Source organism: Myotis nattereri (assembly GCF_964212035.1).
Source record: "Myotis nattereri genome assembly, chromosome: 13".
In the NCBI taxonomy this organism is placed as follows: Eukaryota; Metazoa; Chordata; class Mammalia; order Chiroptera; family Vespertilionidae; genus Myotis; species Myotis nattereri.
Window position 1 is genome coordinate 39,919,489 of NC_138088.1, and position 21,986 is coordinate 39,941,474.

At 48.8% G+C, this 21,986-nt stretch overlaps 1 protein-coding gene across 1 annotated transcript in view; it reads right to left on the reverse strand.

Moving 5' to 3' along the window:
- The window catches only part of TLL2 (tolloid like 2), a gene marked incomplete at both ends in the record, with an annotated part of 96,356 nt that overhangs the window by 22,811 nt on the left and 51,559 nt on the right, over nt 1-21,986 (reverse strand). The window contains 5 exons of the mRNA XM_081105235.1: nt 4,474-4,576; nt 10,000-10,115; nt 12,909-13,033; nt 16,718-16,823; nt 17,787-17,965. Coding sequence (XP_080961361.1) covers nt 4,474-4,576; nt 10,000-10,115; nt 12,909-13,033; nt 16,718-16,823; nt 17,787-17,965 — 629 coding nt within the window. The remainder of the gene's footprint in view (nt 1-4,473; nt 4,577-9,999; nt 10,116-12,908; nt 13,034-16,717; nt 16,824-17,786; nt 17,966-21,986) is intronic.

A 21,986-nucleotide genomic window follows, 5' to 3' on the forward strand; every position in this document is an offset into this window, starting at 1 on the left:
TTGGAAAACAATACCCAAGCGTGGGGAAGTATTGCTTACCAGCGAGGGGACGCAGCCCCTGAGCCTCTGTTGGGCAACGCTGGTTCACAAGGAATTCCTTCTTAGCCTCGCCCAAGGGTCAAGTCCAAGCTCTCCTTTTAAAGCCCCAGCTGTCACAGCCGCCGGGGACTGTTTCCAACAGAGAGAGGGACTGCCACTGTCGTGCTGCCTGAGAACCCAACCGGACGTGACAAACCACCCACGCAGGGCCATCGGACCAGCCGTCTCTGCTCAGTCCTCTGGACGAGGTAGGGGTTACAGACCAAGGTGTATTTTATGGCCTTGGCAGAGCTCGACTCTGCAGAATAAATTACAAATTATTTCTATGTCTCTCCTTGGGTCACTTGTGATTCTTAACTAGAACCCTCTGCAGTGTCCCTGGACTGATGTCTCAACATTCTCTTCTTCACCAAAATGGTACTGATAAAATCCCCCTTTCTATTGAGCATGTTTATACCAGGCACTGCACTAAGCACTTTACACAGATTAGCTCATTGCACCCCCCTACCCCCTGAATTAATCTCATTTATGAAAAAACTGAGGGCTGGAGAATTTAAGTTGAGTTACACTCTCAGTTGTCAGTGAACACAGGGTTTGAACCGTGGCAGTCTGAGACCTTGACCTTCATCATCTGTTTCACCATTTTCACCATCATCACCATCACCACCATCAAAAAGAACTTCTCGGTTTAAAGTACAATTCTAAATGCTGGGCATTTTTGGACCAGTAGACATCAATCTGCTCTGAGAATGTAAACGTCATTCCCACTTCCCATCTTGGAAGCACATATGGGAATGAAGATCAAAGTCTCAACCGTAAAGCAAGTCTGTGGTAAAGACAGGCTCGGCTGTTGGACTCCTTTCTGCTCATTTGGGAGGCTGCCCTGCCCAGGGAGCCCAGGAGTGGGGCCACGCGACACTGATTGGCCAGCCTGGCCTTTCTGAACTTCCCTCCCCACTTCAGGGAGAGGAGGAGAAAGGGCTTTTGTGTGCATTGTGGTGGTAGAGAATACTCAAGGACAGTTCTGCACACAAGAGTACATTGTTAGAGTCGCTCCTCTGCAGAAATAAGGGAGGGAATCCAATTAACAGGATGGCATTTCAGATCACTGGGTGAGTGCTCCATGCGGCCACCTTCCCCCCCCCCCCCTTTAGGTGCAATCTCATAAGTGACCCCTGAAACTGAAAAACCAATTTGATATCTTTAACCAGCCGTGAAATGTTCTCAATCTACTTACATTTCCCTTTAATCACGCTGTGAAAACCCAGGTCCCAAACAGCCTCCTTCCAAGGAGACTTAACAGGCTGGAGAGAAATTGGACTAGAGAAAAGGTGTCAAATTCCTAAATTGAAATCTGGAGGAGGAGTTTAATAAGGATATCAAGAGAGGAAATGCAGATGAGTGCACGACAAGCAGACTCCACGGGGCGTCATAAAGGGTTCATTCATAAAAAGTTATGCACCCATTATGCCTGGATTTTCACACACTGCCCTGGGAAAATATGCGATGCACGGTTTTTCAGAGCGAGATGCATACTTTCACCATTCGCCCTAATCCGCTCTCCCTCCTGCCAAAGGGGCACTGACCTGCCTCCTCCCGGCAGATTTCATGGCACTGACCCCTCCCAGGGACCAGCTCGGCCCACACAATGCACTTGCTCCAAACACAAAAGTTCACTAACAACTGCATTTGGAGACATCAGAGCGGGCCAAATAGTTGGCAAAGGAGGATTCCTGTGAATGAAGAATGGTTGCAGGCACCGGGCCATGTCTTGGCTGGGACACACACACACACACACACACACACACACACACACACACACTGCAAAAGCGTGCACAATATAAGCCCCCCCCAAAACACACCCAAAACAAAACAAACCATCACCAACAGCAAAGAACAGAAAACGCCCCAGTTAATCTATGAGAGTGCAGCCAGAAAGACCAGGATCTGCAGTGAGAAAATGGTTCTTTCAAGAAAAGGGAGTGAGTGGCTATCCCTCCGCCATGCCCATTCTGCTGCGTGCCTGAGCCCTCTCCGGGGAACTTCAGTAACAGAGAGCTTCCTCTTTGCTGAGCCCTTTCAGTCTGTCACACTCCTGGGGGAGGATAGGGTTGCCAGATTTAGCAAACAAAAATACAGGAAGCCCAGTTAAATTTGAATTTCAGATAAACAGTGAATCGTGCATTTTATCTAGCAATCCTAGGGGGAGACCCTTCTCAGATACAGCCTCTCCCCATCACCGGGACATCTGCATTCTGGCCTGACCTCAGCCATTAGCAGGCAGTGTGGCCTCAGAGAGTTGGTCCACACTTGGGGAGTGTGGTTTTCCCATAAGGATGTGGGATAAGTGACTCTAAGGTCCCTGCCAGGCCGAGGGGTCTGTGTGTGGTTCCATGTTCTCATGTCACTGCTCCTTTTGCTATTTTAATTATAAAATAATACCAAATGCATCTGGTGTACTTGGTACTAGACAAGCACGTGTACGTGCATTTGTAGGTAAGTGGGATCATTCCCTGACCGGGCTCCTAGGATTCAGGTTCAATATTCTCCCAGGAATCTGTACTCAGAAATCTCCCCGGCTGATGCCGGTGCACAGCCTGGGTTAGGGGCCTCTGCCACCAGGAATGCAGCCTCTGTTGTTTTGCATATCCAGTCAGTGTGACGGGTAAAGCCGTGCCTCCCTCCGGCTGCTAGCATACATTACATCTGCTCACATTAGACAGGAGGCAGGAACCCAGGGCAGACAGGCTCCCACCTGCCCTCGGGCGGCATGACCTGCGGTGCACACACTGTCTATGTGTGGCCCGGGGATCCCTTTTTGGCTTGCTTACCTGGACTGCTAACTACTTGATTCCTTCTTGTGTTGGTAGCCTGGTATCCCCACTCACGCTGACTCGGCTCCCTGCTAGAGCACCCATGGACACAACTTCCTACCTATTTGTACCTCTAAGAATTTAAACTCATGGCCCTCTGGACAGAGGGGGCTTGTGTGCTCTTCCAGATGGCAGCTGACCTGGCTGAGACCCCTTGGTCATACAAAGCCTAAAATCTGCCAGGCCCCCTGGGATCCAGCCAAAGCCTCTGGCTCCGTCTCTTCTGACCCACTCCCGAATCCGGCACGAAGTCAGGCTCAGCCTGGCTGTGAAACTCCCCAGCGTAGCTCTCTTCTCTCTCTCTCCTGCCTCCACCTTAGGCAGATGTCCCTACAGCAGCTCACTCCCAAGCAGTTCACAGCATAACACAGTGGCCTTTCTGTCCACAGGAGCATAAGCCAAGGACCAAGTTCTCATCGAGGGCTTAGACTTACAGACTGGAAGCCCACCCCACAGACCACTCTAAACATGAGGGTAGCTCCGTGTTGATCTGCTTCTCTGTCGCCACCACGGCTGCCATTCCTGGGGGATTCCTCATGTCCATCGCCTGGGCACCAAAGCCCTTGGTCCTCCTTATGACGTTAATCTTCCCTGGTCACCCACGAGGCAGCTTTCTTCTGGTGACCAATCCCGAGTGGACTGACCTTCTTCTTTATGCCCCCTGCCCACTGCCTCTCACTCAGGGGGCCAAGCTGCCTTTCCATGTATGCGTTTGTGTACGTTCATCTCTCCAAACTACTACATGCTCATTAAAGAAAAATTAGAAAGTAGAGCTAAACCAGGAACAATAAGAGTAAATACTCCATGATCCTGAAATAACCACTCTGTATAATTTATGTATAGTTATAATTCTACTTGATATTCACATTGTAGACCACAGGATGATTTCTTCCAGTTGAATCCAGCCCACACAGTGATTTAAGCAATTCTGGTCAGCATATCCACTGTTCAGTTTGCCACACTCCGCTCTATGCCTTGTTTTATCATACCAACCATACCAACCCCACTTCACTCTTTTACACCTTATTTCTGAAGGCATCTGAGTTTGCAGCGCCAGCATAATAGACGTAGAAACGTATTTTTTGTTAGAATGGAATCCCACTGCCTATTCTATTTTGTCATACCTCTTTTGGTGTAACAATGTAAATGAACACCTTTCGGTATCAAGAAAGGGTCACCTCCAACTTTATTTTTTAATGGCTGGATAGTTTTCCATTGAAAGGATGAATCATAATTTATCCCGCTAGCCCCTGCTGTTGAACATGTAAATTGTTTTCGATTCTTCCTGCTTCAGTGAGCATCCCTGGAGCTAGAGCTTTGCACACTTCCTCAATTAGTTCTCCAGGACAAATTCCAAGAAGTGGAACTGCTGGGTCAAAGGGCATTCACAGTTTTAAAAGCTTTGAACATGTGTGGCCAAATGGAAGGGTCCGAGTTTTACAACGACACACACCCTTGAGAGCTTCCTGTGACTCCGTCTGGATGGGCCCTCGCGAACATTAACAGCATCACACGGAACATCCGATCGCTCCTCTCCCAAGGCTTTCTTAAGTCAACTCACCCAACAGGGGGGCTTTCCTCCAATAACCATCCCGGACCTCCACGTAATCGTACCAGCACAGGCGGCTTTTAAACAAATCCATGGACGTGAAGTTTAAGACGATCTGTAAAGAGTTACCATAAAGTGAGTTTTGGCAACAAAGCCCGAGGAGCTTTGAGAGCCTCATCTCGCATACCGGTGTTCTCACGTTACCCCTTAGCATGCAGAGCTCCCAGACCACAGTCGGAGTGTCCTCTCGAAAACACACTCACAGGAAACCGCGTGACATTCAATAATAAACCTTAAGCAGGATGGGGGGTAAACAGAGGAGATGGGTCCTTCGGTTCCGTCGGGGGAATACGTCGAGCTTTTGAAGTCACAGGGTGGTTTACAGAAAGCAAGATGCATTAAAGCAGGGCCAGGATGCACTGAGCCTGGGGATGCGGAAGGAGGCAAGGGGTCGATGAAGTTCAGAGATACGAAGAGATCTTATAACATCATCAATCATTCTAAAGGGCCTGGGGTTAGCCCGAGTGCATCTGAGCACCTCCGTGATCAATGTCCCCTCGGCCATGACCTCACTCCTCCGGGGTGTGGTGTGTCTAATAGCCTCCCTGCAGCTCGCTCACTGGCTCGCTCGCTCGTTCGTTCCACCTACTGTGTGCCAGTCTGTGCTGGCCTATCGAGACAGAAGGATCAGAAAGACAGGGTTCTTGCCTTTAGGGATCTCAGACAGAGAGGGAAGGGCAGGTGTGTCAAGCCAGTTAGAACAGCATGAATAAATGCTGCAAAGAGAGGAATAGATGGGAAGGGTGCTGAGGAGGCCCAAGGAGAGAGAACTGAATTCTGCCCAGTGACCCTGGAGAAGGCTTCTCGGAGGAGGTGGCATTTAAGCTAAGGGGAACAAGGGTCCCGTGGGCCGAGGAGTAGGGTGAAAGCATTCTGGTGAGAAGGGCGACATGAGCAAAGGCAAGGACGAGCCTGCAGACCTGCACTGCATTGTATGTACACCCAGCCCGGTTCCCTGTGTGTGTGTCTGGAACGAGGGCGCAGAGGGGAAAGGAGAAGGAGCGAAGGCTGGGAGGTGGGAATCAGTTGGACTGGAAAGGAAGGTTCTAGTTCTTCTGCGCATCCTGAGGCCATTCAGTGGACGCCCTGTCCCCACCAGTGCAGGGGGCTGAGTGACCCTGCACACAGGCTCTGCTCCCATGAACTGGCCCTGGTCCCCATCACAACCCTTCCAGCTCAGGGCTCCGCTGGCAGATGGCCCAGAGTTCAGACTTCCCCGCTCCCATCACCCCCATGGATCCCACCCTGCAGGTTGCTGTGCCTTTTCCTGCACTGAGCAGCCGGGGCTCATCCAGCCCTGCCCTCACCCGTGCTCAGCATGTCCCTGCTCCATCATTTCTCAGGTCTTCTTGCTCTGCAGGGTCCCGCTGAGGGCAGCCCTGCTCCAGCCCCTGCACCTCTGACCCTACTCCTTTTCCCACCTGGGGAACCGTTCACACCCTCAGTTCAACTCTCTTTACCATCTTCATCCTCCCACTTTCGTTTATATTCAAACAGCCCCAGTCCCTGGTCTCCAAGGAAACCCCTGGGCTGGAAGGCTGCAGGGCAAAGGTTCCAGGGCCCCCCCATTGGCCAAATAGAACAGACTGTTAAGTATTCGTCTTTGTTCTCCGTGGGCCCTCTGCTGTGAGCCTCTCCTCTCTGGTTTTGCGGCACTAGCCGGTCCTCTCTCCACAGTCTCTCTTCTCTGCTGGCTCTTGTCTTCTTCACTCCCCATGAAACGGTGAAGCCACCTCAAAACAAAGCACTTCCCACCCTGGCTGGTTTGGCTCAGTGGATAGAGTGTCAGCCTGTGGACTGAAAGGTCCCAGGTTCGATTCCGGTCAAGGGCACATGCATGGGTTGTGGGTTCCATCCCCAGGATGTGCCGGGGGCAGCCGATCAATGGTTCTCTCATAATTGATGTTTCTATCTCTCTCTCTCCCTCTCCCTTCCTCTCTGAAATCAATAAAAATACTTAAAAAAAAACACAAAGCACCTCCCTTCCAGCTTTCCTGTCTGGAGGCGACACCATCGCTCAGGTGCAACACCTGGTGTTATCTCTACTTTCCCCCTATTGTTTATCCCGATGTGATGCCGACAGACTCTTTTCCTTTAAGGTGTCTGTGCCCCCTGCTTGAAGGCAGTCTCCATGCCCCTTCGACAGCTCTTCCTGCATCGCTCCTGCTGGGAGGATTCCTGCACTGCTGCTGCCGTGCCCACCTCCAGTCTGCACAGTAGGGCTTCTAGACCCATCTTGCACTTTTGTCTCATGTTTGCTAGAGCCCTCCTCTGCTCAGAAAACGTCAGTGGCTCCCTCTGTCCCCATCTCATAAATGAAAGTCACTGCTTACCTTCCAGAACCTCCAGTGCCCACCCTAATAGGTGACCTTATCTCTCAGTGCACCCTAATATAGCCACACAAATGGAACCCTCCCTGGGCCCAGCTCAAGAGCCTCTCCCCCTCCCTGAGTCCTTCTCTGACACCCACGGCCTTTCCCTTTCTGGGACTCTCCCCTCTCCCTCTCACAGTGACCCCGGAGCAGGTGTGCAAAGAGTGTATGGGCAATGCCTCACACCCAGTGTTCAGGTCTCAGGACGAGGAGTGCCTTTGTCCACAAAGCCCTGAGCCCTCCTAGGAAATGAAGAGTCAGTACCAGAAAATAGCAGGCCAGCTCCTCTCCTGTGTTGTATTGTGTGTGTGTGTGTGTGTGTGTGTGTGTGTGTGAGAGAGAGAGAGAGAGAGAGAAAGAGAGAGAGAGAGAGAGAGAGAGAGATGTTGTTCTTTGACACTAGGCCAGTGGTTCTCAACCCTACTTGCATATAGAATCACCTCAGAAGCTTAAAAAAATATTGGTGCCACCCTGGCAGGTAGTTCAGTGGTTAGAGCATCAGACCCTGCACAGAAGAGTCTCAGGTTCAATTTCCAGTCAAGGGCACAGACCTTGCAGGATTGCAGGTGCAATCCCTGACTCCTACCTGGGAGTATGTGGGAGGCAACTGATTGATGGGTCTCTCTCTTATCAATGTACCTCTCTCTCCCTTCTTCATTTCCCCCCTTCCACTCTCTCTAAAAATCAATGGAAAAAATATCCTCAGGTGACAATTAACCAAAAATAAAATAAAAAACAATATTTTTATTATCTACTGGTGCCAAGCAAATGCTCCTCTTTCAATCACATCAGACTCCCCAGGGGTGTGGAGGAGCCTAACTAAATTCTAAGTCTCCTGAAGACAGAAATTGTACCTTCCACTCCCTTTGCATCCCCCTTCAGTGCTTATATCCCAGTGGACCGGCTCAGGAAGTGCTTGCTAGCTGGTTGCAATACGGTTCTGTAGCCATTGTTTTTTAAAATTTCAGAAAGGAAATGTTATTACAAATTCCTCAGTAACACATTCATGATCTGAATGAATGGGATAATTATTCAGGCTAATTACTTGAAGTATGTTAGTGAGCCATAAAGACCATAGGGGAAGAGGTGATGAACAGGAGGTGATAATGCGAATCAATCAAGTTTGCTAATTACCAGCAGCTCTGGGGAAGGCTGGGTGAAGCAGAAATTGAAATAATCGGTGCAGGAATCTCAATGATATGTATTCTCCCTGCCCCCAGTTAGCAATAATAATTAAGGCTGGGCGAAATCTTACACAGTTCACACACATCACAGAGCCTCTGCTAGCAGGGGCAATTCAACAATTTGGGGATTACAAGACCCCTTCCTCCTTCTCCTCCTCCTTCCTGCCTCCCTCCCGCAGCCGCCCCTGCAGGCACGGGGATGGCACATCCACCCAAGGCGGACAGGTCTCGAGTTTCTCAGGCTCAACAGGACAACCACAATGCCTCCTTAATGCTTAGAGCCAGAGGAAGGGTGTGTGCATGTGAGCGTGAGCATGAGCATGTGTGTGTGTGTGTGTGTGTGTGTGTGTGTGTGTGTGTGTGTGAGAATGCATGTTCAAATGTCTTAGCCTGTCCCTTTTATGGAATAATGTAGGAAGATGGGTAAGCATCCTGGCTCTCAGGGCCTGGGCTCAACTCTCAACTCTGTGACAAACTGGGTAGCCTTGGGCAGGTCCATTCCCTCACCTGCAAAATGAGTGTGGTAACAGTGCCTTTCACATGAACTTGTGAGGATTAAACAAGAGACTCTACATAATATGCTAAAAGCAGTACACAGAAAATGCTGCCAATCTGCCTAGCCATTATTTCTCTCTAGTTTTCACACTATGTTTAAAGTGACATTTCAATGAACACCTTTTAACGTTATGAATTTGGAATACTTGTAAGTTGGCTGTGGGCACCTGAAAAATTCCAAGACCTCTCACGGCACCCCCAGCTGCAGGTTTTTCTCTCGGCCACTTGTCTATCCACACGTTCAATTCAACAAATACTTATTGTGTGACTCTGTACCATGGGTTATGTTGGGTGCTGGGTTATGTTGGGTGTTGGGCTATGTTAGGTGCTGGAGGTGAACAACCTGCGTCCTCGATGAGTTTAGAAGGGGGCAGCCCAATAAACCAGCATTATGATTTGTGAGACAAGCCACGACAGGTATGACAGTTTTCTTATCATTTCCAAGATAGCTACATCTGGTTTGAGATAACTTGAACTGTAGAGAGGTGTCATGTAGAAAACTTGTTTCGAACTGCGGAGGCCCAGTCCTCATTTCTATATCTTACTGTGAATTTGGGTAATTTATAAAAGGTCTGAGCCTCAGATTGCATGTCCATATAGTGGGTATATGGAAATGCACATTACAGTAGGGTCATGAACAAGGGCAAAAGTGGCCCCTGCCCTGGGCTTAGCTCTCAAGAGGCATGGTCTTCAGAGCTAAAGAAACATGCCCACCTAGAGCTTGACCAGCTTCTAGACCTCACACCAGGAGCCCAGAATCCTGGGATTCCCTGTCCAAACAGCCCCTGAGTCCACTTCCAGGAAATGCAAGGACCTCTGCCCTGGATCCATCCTCCCGGGGCGAGACAGCACACCTGGGCAGTCCACTTCCACTGCAGGGGCAGCCAAGCAATGGCTATTTGCAAGGCAGGAGTGAAGGGTGCTCTGGCGTGTGGGCTGACGGGTCACCCTGGGTGCTCCTGAGATGGGACTGGGGCTGGGAGGAGGAGAGGGCAGCTGTGGATTGGTGTCTAGCTCTCCCCATAGTGCCACCTGCCAGAGCAGCACTTTGAGACATTCTCAACTGGCTCCTCACCTTCCAGGGCATTCTGACAGTGCATTTATCAAGGTAAAAGGATAGGACCTACTTTGTTTTACACACTGTGGGCTTGACTTATGCCTCTTATGGACATTTAGTGTATAGGCTTCCATCTGTATGAGGAAGGCTGGCTGAAAAGTCCAGAAGGAAATAACATTAGGCAAGCTAGCACTGCGCCTGGCGCACAGTGGGTGCCCACAGCATAACAGCTGTTATTACTCCTGTTAATAATAACTCCTCACACGTCACCCAACTCAAAGGCTGTTAGGTCATTTCCTGAGGTTCCTACCTTTTCCCCTGGAGTGACTGATATCCTCCAGACGCAGTGGGAATAAGAAGGGTAGCCGTTTGGAAAGCCAGGTGCAGAGAAGTTCCCCGTTGTGTCCTGCAGAGTCTCCCCACATGCTGCACAAGCCAGAGGACAAACAGGATTCAGGCACTTACACACACACACTCTCCGCCTCAGAGCGCCCTCTACAGGGCTGCCGAGCAGACACACCCCTTTACTAGCCACAGCCTTCAGAACGCATTGGCAAGAAGTGTGCCAGGCCCACTGGCATCTTCCCGGCTAATAAAAGTGAAAATAGCCGTGGCCGGTTTGGCTCAGTGGATGGAGCACCGGCCTGCGAACTCAAGGGTCCCGGGATCAATTCTGGTCAGGGGCATGTACCTTGGTTGTGGGCACATCCCAGTGCAGGGTGTGCAGGAGGCAGCTGATTGATGTTTCTCTCTCACCGATGTTTCTAACTCTCTATCTCTCTCCCTTCCTCTGTGTAAAAAAACTCAATAAAATATATTTTTTTAAAAAGTGAAAATAGAGTCTGGGCACCAAAAAGGAACACCCCAGGAATACCTCTGAGGCCCTCAGGATTGAGTATGCCTAGAGCTGGGTTTGAATCTCAGCTCTCCAGCAGGATGTGTGGTGGTGGCCTTAGTTTCCTTGTCTGTTAAATGGGTGTGACCTGTCCAAAAGGTTAATGAACTCATCCGCATTAAATGAACTGGATCAGCTCGATGCTTGGCACATGGTGAGTGCTCCCCACACAGCAGCCTTGCAATTGCCAATAACAATGTCTGTGGCAGAAAGGATATGAAAGCCCAAGTAGGTAACACAAAAAGAAAAAAAGCTTTGAAACTCCTATCAGCTATTAGCTTCAACCTTGCCTCTTCTTTTCCTGCTTCCCACCTCCAAATGAGCTACCAAATAGTCAAGAAAACAGGGGAAAAAATGACTAGAGGCCCGGGAAGTAGGAACACTCTACAAGAGGCCATCCTGGTCTTGAATGTTTCAGGGTTGCTGGGCCATGAGTCTAAAGCAGCCATGGGCAAACTACGGCCCGCGGGCCGGATCCGGCCCGTTTGAAATGAATAAAACTAAAAAAAAAAAAGACGGTACTCTTTTATGTAATGATGTTTACTTTGAATTTATATTAGTTCACACAAACACTCCATCCATGCTTTTGTTCCGGCCCTCCGGTCCAGTTTAAGAACCCATTGTGGCCCTTGAGTCAAAAAGTTTGCCCACCCCTGGTCTAAAGCCTACTCCTTATGTATGTGAAAATATTTCCCTAATTTGTCCTCATACCTGGATGAGGAAGCTTGGACGCTGCAGGTTTCATATTTCCTGACTCCCCGGGGCTCAGACCCCAAAGACATAGCCACTGGGTTGCTGGGGGCCCCTGCTCTTATGGGGCCACCCCCAAAACGTGGGAAAGAAGTTCCTTCTGCACATTTTCCTGAGTGCAATTCAGACTCTGCATAGCAACCACTCTCGCTTTCAGCTACTACTTGAAACTCCTGGGAGCTGCCGTCTTTGGAGCTGCAGGAAGGGGTAGCTGGAGAGCGGCCCATCCTCACCTCAGGAAGTCCTGGATAGCGGGGCTTCCATATCATGTTACCGAACAACTGCCAGGCATCACGAGGATTATGCCTGGCAGTCACCACCCCCGAGGGCTCCATGGAAATTATTTCAGAATAATCATCAACATTCTGCGGGAACAGATATGTTACTGTATGGCTCCACGGTATTTACCAGCTGCCTCGAATCCTTTTGGGAAGTAAGAGGCATATACATTATAACTAAATAAATACGATGGCATTTCCCAGGGAATGCTATAAGGTTTCTCTTTCAATCCAGCAGGGATACATGATATGTGTGTCCTGTACTGCAGCCCTAATGCACCCCCAGATGACTAATAGCTGGCTGAACATATTTCCTAGAGGTTCATGATGGAGCAAAGCCCCCGTGACCCCGCTGCTTAGGGCGATGTGATAACCCAGATATTCTAGGATGGCCCCTATTTCAAATATTCTGTCTCATGATCAACTGTGTGCCTGGTCTTAGGGGTTGAAAATGGTTACTGGACCTGTTGGTAATGGAGTTTCCTTTTTCCACCCTCAAAGCTGCAATGCATTGTCCCATCAGTGTAAAAACGTGGCTGTGGTAGCCAATGCTTTGCATTCAAGTTCAGCAGTTTAAAGGGGTTGATGTGAGGTCACCCCTCCACCCAAGGCAGCAGGGGGGTTGATGATGCTGAAGTCAAGGGGACAAACGGCAAACAAGAGGGCAAGTTCAAGGGGAGCAGGCTTCTGAACTGGCAGAGAAGTGGGCATCTGCTCAGAACCCAGTGTACTGCCCAGACTTCAGTGGCAGACTGGGGGCCACTGGCCAGCACCCTGGACGGCTAGAAGAGCCCCAAGACCACAGCAATGACCTCATTTACAGCACTGAGGCCCCTCCACCTCCCAGGATTTGGGGAGCTGACTCCCTCCTTCCAAAAGCATTCTCCTTCATGCTTGGTCTTCCTGCAACACCAGTGCCTCTTGTTTTGCCAAAACACAGCCTTTACTCCCATAGAAAGGAGAGGCGCCTTTGCCGTTACGGGGTGCACTGTGGTTCCACGATGCCTCCTTCCTCTTCTGAACATCAGGCTTTGCCAGAGCTCGGCAGCGTCCCACAAGTTAAGCTGTGGGCTCCAGGCCTACTCTTCACCTCGCGGCGGGCAACCACCTCACCATCTGGGCTTTCTATACCACCCCACACCTTCTAACAGCAGCACATTAGGAATCACAGCTGCCAGAGGTCGTCCCTCCAGGTTCCCCAAGTTGTTTTCCCAGCCAAGGAGAATGTTTGCAAAGGGCAGTGGAGTCGTGCTTGGGGACGCTCTGGGGGTCCTGGGACTCCTGGGGCTCAGTTACCTGGGCACTTGTACAGCTTCCTGGCTTGAGCGATGTCTCCCTGACTGAGCCGCACGCGCTGGCCAATGGTTGGCCTGACGCCACTGTCATCTCGGCGGGGGAGGATGGTGTCTAAGAAAACCCCTCTGCAGGAGGAACAGAAAGCGAGAGAAGGAGAAAGAAAAGTCAGGGCTGTCAGGGACTGCGCTGGGATTTACAGTCTTCATTTCCTTGCCCATAACCCCATCGACATTCCTCCTCCCTGCGCAGCTCTCGTGCTGGCATTTGAGCATTCCATTTCATCAGCTGCCTGCTCCCTTTCCAATGGGAAAATGACTGCCAAGTTTAAAAATATGCCCTAGCCCAGTGGCCTAAGGGCTTCCCTTACTGATGTTTATTGAGCATTTCCACCAAGCGCTTTACAGGTTCAGGCCCCAGGGCCACCACACTGCAAAACTGCAGGGAGCACCATTCACAGAGATGACGATGTGAGTGGTGCCCCCTGGAGCTGTGCAAATGGGCAGTGCTGAGCATGGACAAGTCTTGGAGAGGCTGCAGAGAGCTCCTGGAAACCTGTACAATGTGAGACTGCCAGGGGCTGGTCAAGAAGTGCTAGATGAGCTGGTAAAAATGGGGACTGGAATTTGGGGACTCGCTGGCAAGAGGGGTAATCAGATAGAAAGTGAGATGAATGAATGCAGAGAACTAGGGGTACTCAAGAGAGCCCGGGCCCAGACATTTCTATGTAAGGCCTGGCTCTGCCACCCGAGTGAGCTCGGACAAGTCCCCTCCCCTCTCTGAGCCTCAGGTTACTTCTCTGAACAATAAGAGATTGGCCTATCAGTGATGGCGAACCTTTTGAGCTCGGCGTGCCAGCATTTTGAAAAACCCTAACTTAACTCTGGTGCCGTGTCACATACAGAAACTTTTTGATATTTGTAACCATAGTAAAACAAAGACATATTTTTGATATTTATTTTATATATTTAAATGCCATTTAACAAAGAAAAATCAACCCAAAAAAATGAGTTCGCGTGTCACCTCTGACACGCGTGTCATAGGTTCGCCATCACTGGCCTACATGGTCTCAGCCATTCCTTTTAACATTAATGTCTTCTTCTACTCCCACGGAAATAAAGTCTAAAATGACCAAAACAGACAAGTGGATGCCAGAATACCAGGATGCCCAGCTGAGTACAGGCCCTATGCACACCTTCATGCTTCGGGCATGGTGTACCCCCTGCCTGAGCCCTCCCCCTCCCTACCCCTATCCCATCCCCACCCCAGCACATCCTGAGCCGCCAGCAAGGTGGTGGGTTCTGGAAGATGTTTACAACAAGAGACGTTCCCTGTGTAAACCACTGTGGTAATGCCTCCCCCCCTTTATGTAGGACAACTCTTAGCATTGGCATTCTGCTAAACTGAGAAAGGGTTTGGCAGATGCCTTAGGGCCGTGGTTGGCAAACTGCGGCTCGGGAGCCACATGCGGCTCTTTGGCCCCTTGAGTGTGGCTCTTCCTAAGCCTTAGGAGGACCCTAATTAAGTTAATAACAATGTGCCTACCTAAATAGTTTAAGTTTAAAAAATTTGGCTCTCAAAAGAAATTTCAATCGTTGTACTGTTGATATTTGGCTGTGTTGACTAATGAGTTTGCCGACCACTGCCTTAGGGAATAAAACTGTCCACTCAGAATTCTCCAAACAAAGACAACACTGTACCAGAGAACTGTCTCCTTATCTCCTGGACCCTCGCTCCGCAAGTCCTCCAAAGACACCACTACCCACAGCCCCGGTCCAACCAAGGGGAGGGAGGGAGCTGCAATAAACTCAAGGGAATAAAGTTGGAAGAAGACAGCTCAGTCGTCAAGACACACGAAGACTGGGTTTCCCATCAGCAGAAATAGCATTTGCCTCCCAGATGAGTAAATGCTCTTGGGACCATTTTCTGCTCTTTTACAGGGGACATGTGAGCAGAAGTAATGACAGGGAGTTAAGGAGTGGGAAACGTTTGACAAAAAGTGGGCAGGAAAGTCCACCAGTAAGGATGCCATTGATAGCCCTAGCTGGTTTTGCTCAGTGGATAGAGCATCAGCCTGTGGACTGAAGGGCCCCAGGTTCGATTCTGGTCAAGGACACATGCCTGGGTTGTGAGCTCGATCCCCAGTAGGAGGCATGCACGAGGCAACCAATCAATGATTCTCTCTCATCATTGATGTTTCTATCTCTTTCTCTCTCTCTTTCCCTTCCTCCCTGAAATCAATTAAAAAAAAAAAGATTTTAAAAAAAGGATGCCATTGATAAACATCCCACTGAACAAAGGAGCTTTCTGAAGATCCATGCAGAAAACTGCAGGCAGGGCAAGGCAGGCATCTACTTGCTGTGAAATAGATTTGCCAGAACCACTGTGAACGCTGGGGCAGAGATGAGAAGGTAGTTGTGGCTGACTGTTAAAATAATGAATTATGCCTCCCGATATCCACATCCCTTTGCAACATGAAGTTGCCACTCCCCATATTTAGAGGTAGTATCTATGTTTCCATCACTTGAATCTGGGCCGGCTCTGTCACTTGCTCCGGCCAATAAAATATGACAGAAGTGATGTCATGCGAGTTCTGCCAGCTTGTCCTTAAGGAACTCTAAGCTCCCATGGAGTGGAAAGGCCAGTAGCCTCTCGGAGGATCAGAGATCAGAGTGAAGGATGCTTGGGTGTTGGGCCCTGGGTGGCCAGCAGGTTTGGGAAATGGAGCAGGGACCAGTTGGGCCACACCACATCAGCCCCAGGGGCTGCAGGCTGCCAAGTGGAGACAAAGCACTGATTTCATGAGGGAACCAGTGTCAAGTTGGTCCAAGTGAGAAGCTGGTCACTTGGGTCTTGTTTCTGTAGCTGTCATAACTCTTTGTATTGCTTTATAATTTATCTATTATCTATTATTATATATTTATCCTCGTACAGATGGGTGAAGGACGGACAGATATGGCCTCATTCATTGCCATATGGAAATCTGAGGCTTCCTCTGCCTGGTTTGGAAACTGAGGTTTTGAGGGACCTCCTCTGGGGGCAGGGAGCACTTCTATATACTCTGTATATAGTGGGATGGCCTAGACGCCAGGGCAGTATTGAAAATATTTAGCACCTGGTTCAGCACAACACTAACTCATCAAAACAGATCCTGCCAACGCCGCCCGTAAATAACGGGTCCGGCTGTACTTGGGGATCTCAGCTACCATCGTGTGTGACCACCAGCCAGGAGACCTGGATCTTTGTTCTCACGCCAACCCCAGCGACCTGCGTGCCCTCGAGCTGGCTGGAGCCTCACCTTCTTCACCTCTGAAATGAAGCCATGATTTAGCACCCTCCCAGCTCTGACACCATCTAGCTTCCAGTAGACCTAGCCTCCTCGAGGAGAACTGGGAAACGCCTCCGTGCCTACTTCAAGGTCAGGCTTTAGAACAGCGGTCGCCAACCTTTCGGACCTCACGGACCACTGGTTGGTGGCTGCTGCTGTAAAAGACCCCCCGACCCACTGCAAATGTGACACAGAGCCTCTCGGTCATTAGGGCAGCCAGCCTCTCGATCATGTCCCTTTTCCAGTTTGCTGCTTGTGACACTAGGCATGATGGAACACCCACTTCACAATGGGATTCAGTCTTATTAGCAGGAGCCTGATTAGATTATATTTCACTGCAGCCCAGAGGCCACTGTATTTCAAGGACAGACACACCAACCGTGCGAGGAGCATGCGGAGACCCGCTCTCTGCAGACCTCCAGGAATCCGACCCAAGCCTGCGGCAGGCACAATAAAACAGACGAGGCGAAGCATAGGTTCCGACCTTGAGAAGGTGTTCCGGGCGTAGTGCATGATGCTGTCAAAGTCGTACGTCTCTCCGAGAGAGCTCACTTCCCCAGCTTCCATTTTTAAGAAATTATACTCCTGACCTGTGACACAACACTCTGTTAAGGCCCTTGAAAAGCAAGGCAGGCACCTGAAAGGAGGCAGAGGCGGGAAGGGGGGCCCATAGCGACTTCCGAAAGCTCTGTCAGCCCGAGCAGTCAAATAACCACCTTGGTGGTGGTTCTTGTAGCTGCTTTTAAGATTGGAAATTTGAAACTTAGAGTAAGCCCTACATCCTCCCAACCCCACTACCCAACACCTCTCCCCAAATGCCACTCCAAACTCTTACACTAAGTTTGCAGACAGGCTAGTTATCAACCTGATTGGGGTGGGAGGGGGAACTCTGCTCTTGCTACTGAAGGAACAAAAGAAAACAAGTCAGAGTTCAGTGCAATCCCAAACACTTCACGATTCAGGCTCTCGAAAACATTTCTCAAGCAACCATATTCTTCAACCAGATACTTTCACGGCTAATGTGAATGAACTTCTATATAAAATTATTTAACACGAGAAGGTATTTTTTCAAATCTAGACACTTTACCTGCCTTGGGGCAGAATGTTTCTGGGCAGAAATATTATTTTCACTTGTACTCATGTCCCAATTGTATTTCAGTTTCAAAAGGATGGGTTGCCTAAGTCAGCAAAAATGACTCTTATAAAAGCAACCAGAACTCTTTTTTTGGCTTTAGCTTTGATTCAGCAACAGTGTTGTGGTCGGTTCTGTTCCTTTTAGGAAACGGAATTAGATTTCATTGGCATTTACAACATGGGAAGTCATTTTGCTTCTGCTCTAACCTACAAGCTATAACAGGTGACCTCCCAGGAAAGGCTACACAGGGACAGGGACAGGCTGGTGGCAAAAGCCTGCATAGTGGAGTCCCTGCCTTAGTATTTAGAAATGAGCTCTGGTCAGCTCCCAATAAACCCTCTCTCCTTCACTCCTGCCTGGCCCCAGGGATGCTACCTTCCTGGCCTTTAGCTCCCAGACTCCACACAGGGCGCCTTACCTGGCTGGATGTTTTCTCTGATGATGGTGACATGCTGGTCTCTGTCTGGCCGGGTGTGTTCATGCCAGAACCCAACCACATGGCCCAGCTCGTGAGCCACAATGCCAAACTTGTCACAGTTTTTCCCAATGGATATGGCTTGTGGGCCTCCTCCTCGGCGCCCAACATAGGAGCAACAGCTGGACAGTGCAGAAAGACCCAAATTAGCAGGTCAGGGAACAGCAAGGGTGTAATGTGTGCGTGTGCGGTGTCTAAAAGAAACACAATTTCAGAGCTGAACGTTCTCTCATTGTGCAACTTTCCTCCCAATACAGAAATAACCTCCAAAAGTTCTTGACCTTTCTGGTGCTCATGGATCCTCTTGAAAATTCATGGGCTCTCTCCCTGGAATTAAGCACATACACTCCCCCACCATTCCACTCTGAGTCTTGGCTGGACCATCACTGATGATGAGGAAAAGAGATGGGAAAGGAGGCAGCTGCATTTCTGTAAAGATGCATCTTGGTACTGTTATCAGAGAGCCTTAGGGATGACTCTCCTTCTGGTCACAATTATTTTTTCAAGTAATATTTATCATTATTCCTAACATAGAAAGGTATAAAACAAAAAATTAAAATAGCCATTACCTCACCATGAAGAATATATATATATATATATATATATATATATATATATATATATATATATATACTAGAGGCCTGGTGCACGGATTCATGTACTGGTGGGGTCCCTCGGCCTGACCTGCAAGGATCAGGCTGAAACCGGCTCTCCGACATCCCCTGAGGAGTCCCAGATTGCGAGAGGGTTCAGGGCAGGCAGAGCGACCCCACCGGTGCATGATTGGGGCTGGGGAGGGACCGAGGGAGGGCTCCAGGGCATGTCCAGCCCATCTCGCCCAGTCCTGATCAGCTGGACCCCAGCAGCAAGCTAACCTACTGGTCAGAGCATCTGCCCCCTGGTGGTCAGTGCACATCATAGCAACTGGTCGAACGTTTGAACAAATGGTCGGACACTTAGCATATTAGGCTTTTATTAAATAGGATATATATATATATATATATATATATATATATATATATATATAGTAAGTCAAAGATCTATCCTTGATATATATTCCTATGCAATGTTGGCTAATTTTTAAAAACAAAACCCCTTATCCTAGCTGGTGTGGCTCAGTGGATAGAGCATCAGTCTGCGGACTGAGGGGTCTCGGGTTCGATTCCAGTCAAGGACGCATGCCTGGGTTGTGGGCTTGATCCCCAGTGGGGGTTGTGCAGGAGGCAGCCGATCAGTGATTCTCTCTCATCATAGATGTTTCTCTCTCTTTCCCTCTCCCTTCCTCTCTGAAATCATTAAAAAATATTTAAAAAAAAAACGAGAACAAAAAATGCATGTTGAATTGTGCAGATGATGCTTCTTTAGCATCTACTGAGATATGAATATGGCTTCTTTCCTTTGCCCTATCAATATGGTGAATCATGAAAACAGGTTTCCTAATGCTGAACTAGCCTTGCATTCCTCAGATACACCTTCTTGGTAGCCCACTCTTCTATTGTCATACTGCTGTATACTTTGTGCTCACATTTTAGTTAGGATTTGGCATGGCCATTTTTGTCAGAGTCTATAATTTTCTCTTTTTGGGTACTATCTTTGTCACAATGCTTTGATAGTTCCTTAAAAGTAATTTGGAAAGAACTGTTCTTCTTTTTCTATGCTCCAAAAAGCTTAAATAGTACCAGAATAATCTGTTTCTTGAAGGTTTCAAAGAATTCATCTGTAAAATTCTACATTTGGTGCTTTGAGGGAGTGTTTTCCCTCAATTTTTCAATTTCTTTCTAACTTACTCTTTGGGGGAGAGAGAGAGAGAGAGAGAGAGAGAGAGAGAGAGAGAGAGAGAGAGAGAGAGAGAATTTGTTGTTCTAATTATTTACACACTCATGGTTGATTCCTGTATGTGCCCTGACTGAGGATTGAACCTGCAACCATGGCATATGGGGATGATGCTCTAACCAACTGAATTACTCAACCAGAATCAGCCACATTTCTTTAATGTTGAACTAGGGCCAGTGGTCGGCAAACTCACTAGTCAACAGAGCCAAATATCAATAGTACAACGATTGAAATTTCTTTTGAGAGCCAAATTTTTTAATCTTAAACTATATAGGTAGGTACATTGCTATTAACTTAATTAGGGTACTCCTAAGGCTTAGGAAGAGCCACACTCAAGGGGCCAAAGAGCCGCGTGTGGCTCGAGAGCCGCAGTTTGCCGACCACTCATTATATAGACATCTTGTAATTTTAATCCTGATTTCTTTATGATTTAAGAGTTGGGCGGGGGGGAGGGGGGAGGGTGATCTTTAATTTACCAGGTAAAGCAGGAGAGTTTATTTTATTTTTTGTTATTATGTTACTATTTCCAGTACCATTGCTTTGCAATCCTATCTAATAACAGACAAACATGGTAATTGACCATACCTTCGCTACGCTTCCCATTGGCTAATCAGGGCAATATGCAAATTAACTGCCAACAAAGATGGCAGTTAACCACCAACAAAGATGGTGGTTAATTTGTATACGTAGGCGCAATGCTGGGAGGCGAAAGGGGAAGGACGGAAGAAGCCGCCTGTCGCTGATGGTGATCGGAAACCCAGGCGGCAAGCAAGAGCCACCTTTGCCCTGCCCCCCAACCCATGATCGGAGAACCGGGCCGCCTTTGCCTGCCCCCCGACTGGTGATCAGAGAAGCCGGGTGGGGCAGGGAAGAGGCGGGGGGCCGGTGGCCACCTCTTCCCTGCCCCCCCCCCCCCACCGGTGATCAGTGATCGGAGAAGCCGGGCGGGGCAGGGAAGTGGTGCCGCCAGCAGCTGCCTCTTCCCTGCCCCTCCTGCCACCCCGGCCGGTGTTCGGAGAAGTACCTGTATTTTTTTTTTCAAAGTACCTGTATTTTTAATAATTTCTTGACATGGTAAAAGAATTTTACATTACAATCCAAGGGTGGTGGGGTGAGAAAAAGGAGCAGCACAACAATCCAACAAACAAAAGGGGAAACAGAATGCATGGAGGAAGGGATTTGAAGGGTGGGTAGGGGCATTGCCCAACTAAAATGCAATTGGTTTTTTACTGAGAACTATTCATGGGAAGATAGCATCCTGACTCCTTCTCTATACAGCATATTGGGAGTAAAAATGATGCATCTAGGTGGAAATATGATTAGGGGTTGGAAGATAGATAGGGAAAGAAGAAGTCAGAAATAGACACTGAGAGAGTCACTGGCTGGCTGGCTGGCTACAAATACTGACTCTCCAGTAGTGATAGAATAAAAAAGTGGGGGATATCTCTGGAAGATTCAAGAGATGGGGGCAACTCTTCTATGGTTTTGACTTGCCCAGCAGATTTCCACATACACACGTGTACATGCCTATGTTTGCATGCACACACATATACACATAACTAATTGCCCTCCCTGGAAGCACAGAAGAAGAAGAAGGAGCCACCAGAAGAAGAAGCTGTCTACCTCTGGTCCAGGCCCCAGCGCCTGTGGCTGGCTGCAGCCCAGGAGACGGACAAGCCACCCGCCCAAGGTCCCAGGCTGCAGCCACCCAGAGAAGTTGCCGCCCTGTGGTCCAGGTCGCCAGCGCCTGTGGCCAGGGAAATAGGTTCCCTCTTCTCCTACTGTAGTCATTACTTCAATATTCCCCTTCTGAATTTCTCTCCTGTGCTGCAACCCAACTCCACTTTTCATCGGAAGGATACGGAACAGAGAGAGCAGTGTTAAAAGCTTACATTTTTAAGCCGGTAAGGTTGGTACTTAAACATATAAATGGAAAACTAGAGTCCTTAAGGTAACAAAGGCTACAAAGGACAGGGACAGCGCATGACCTATTATATCCAGCAATCCATATGGGGACTGAAAACTTTGCAATGATGACAATTAGTGAAGATATGAATCAACTAACATAGTTGACAGGGACAATTCTTCCATCTTTGAAAATATCTACCTCAAGTCTGTTTAAATAGATTTTCATCTGCATAATATAACACATTCTGACAAGACCACCACCACCATCAATGTGGTCAGTGTTGTGCCGATAAATGTTTAATAACCGAGGGACCCCCCACTCCCAAGTGCACAAATTTTTATGCACCAGGCTACTAGTTGGAGAATAAATGGGATTTCTTCCTTTTAGAATTCATCAAGCTA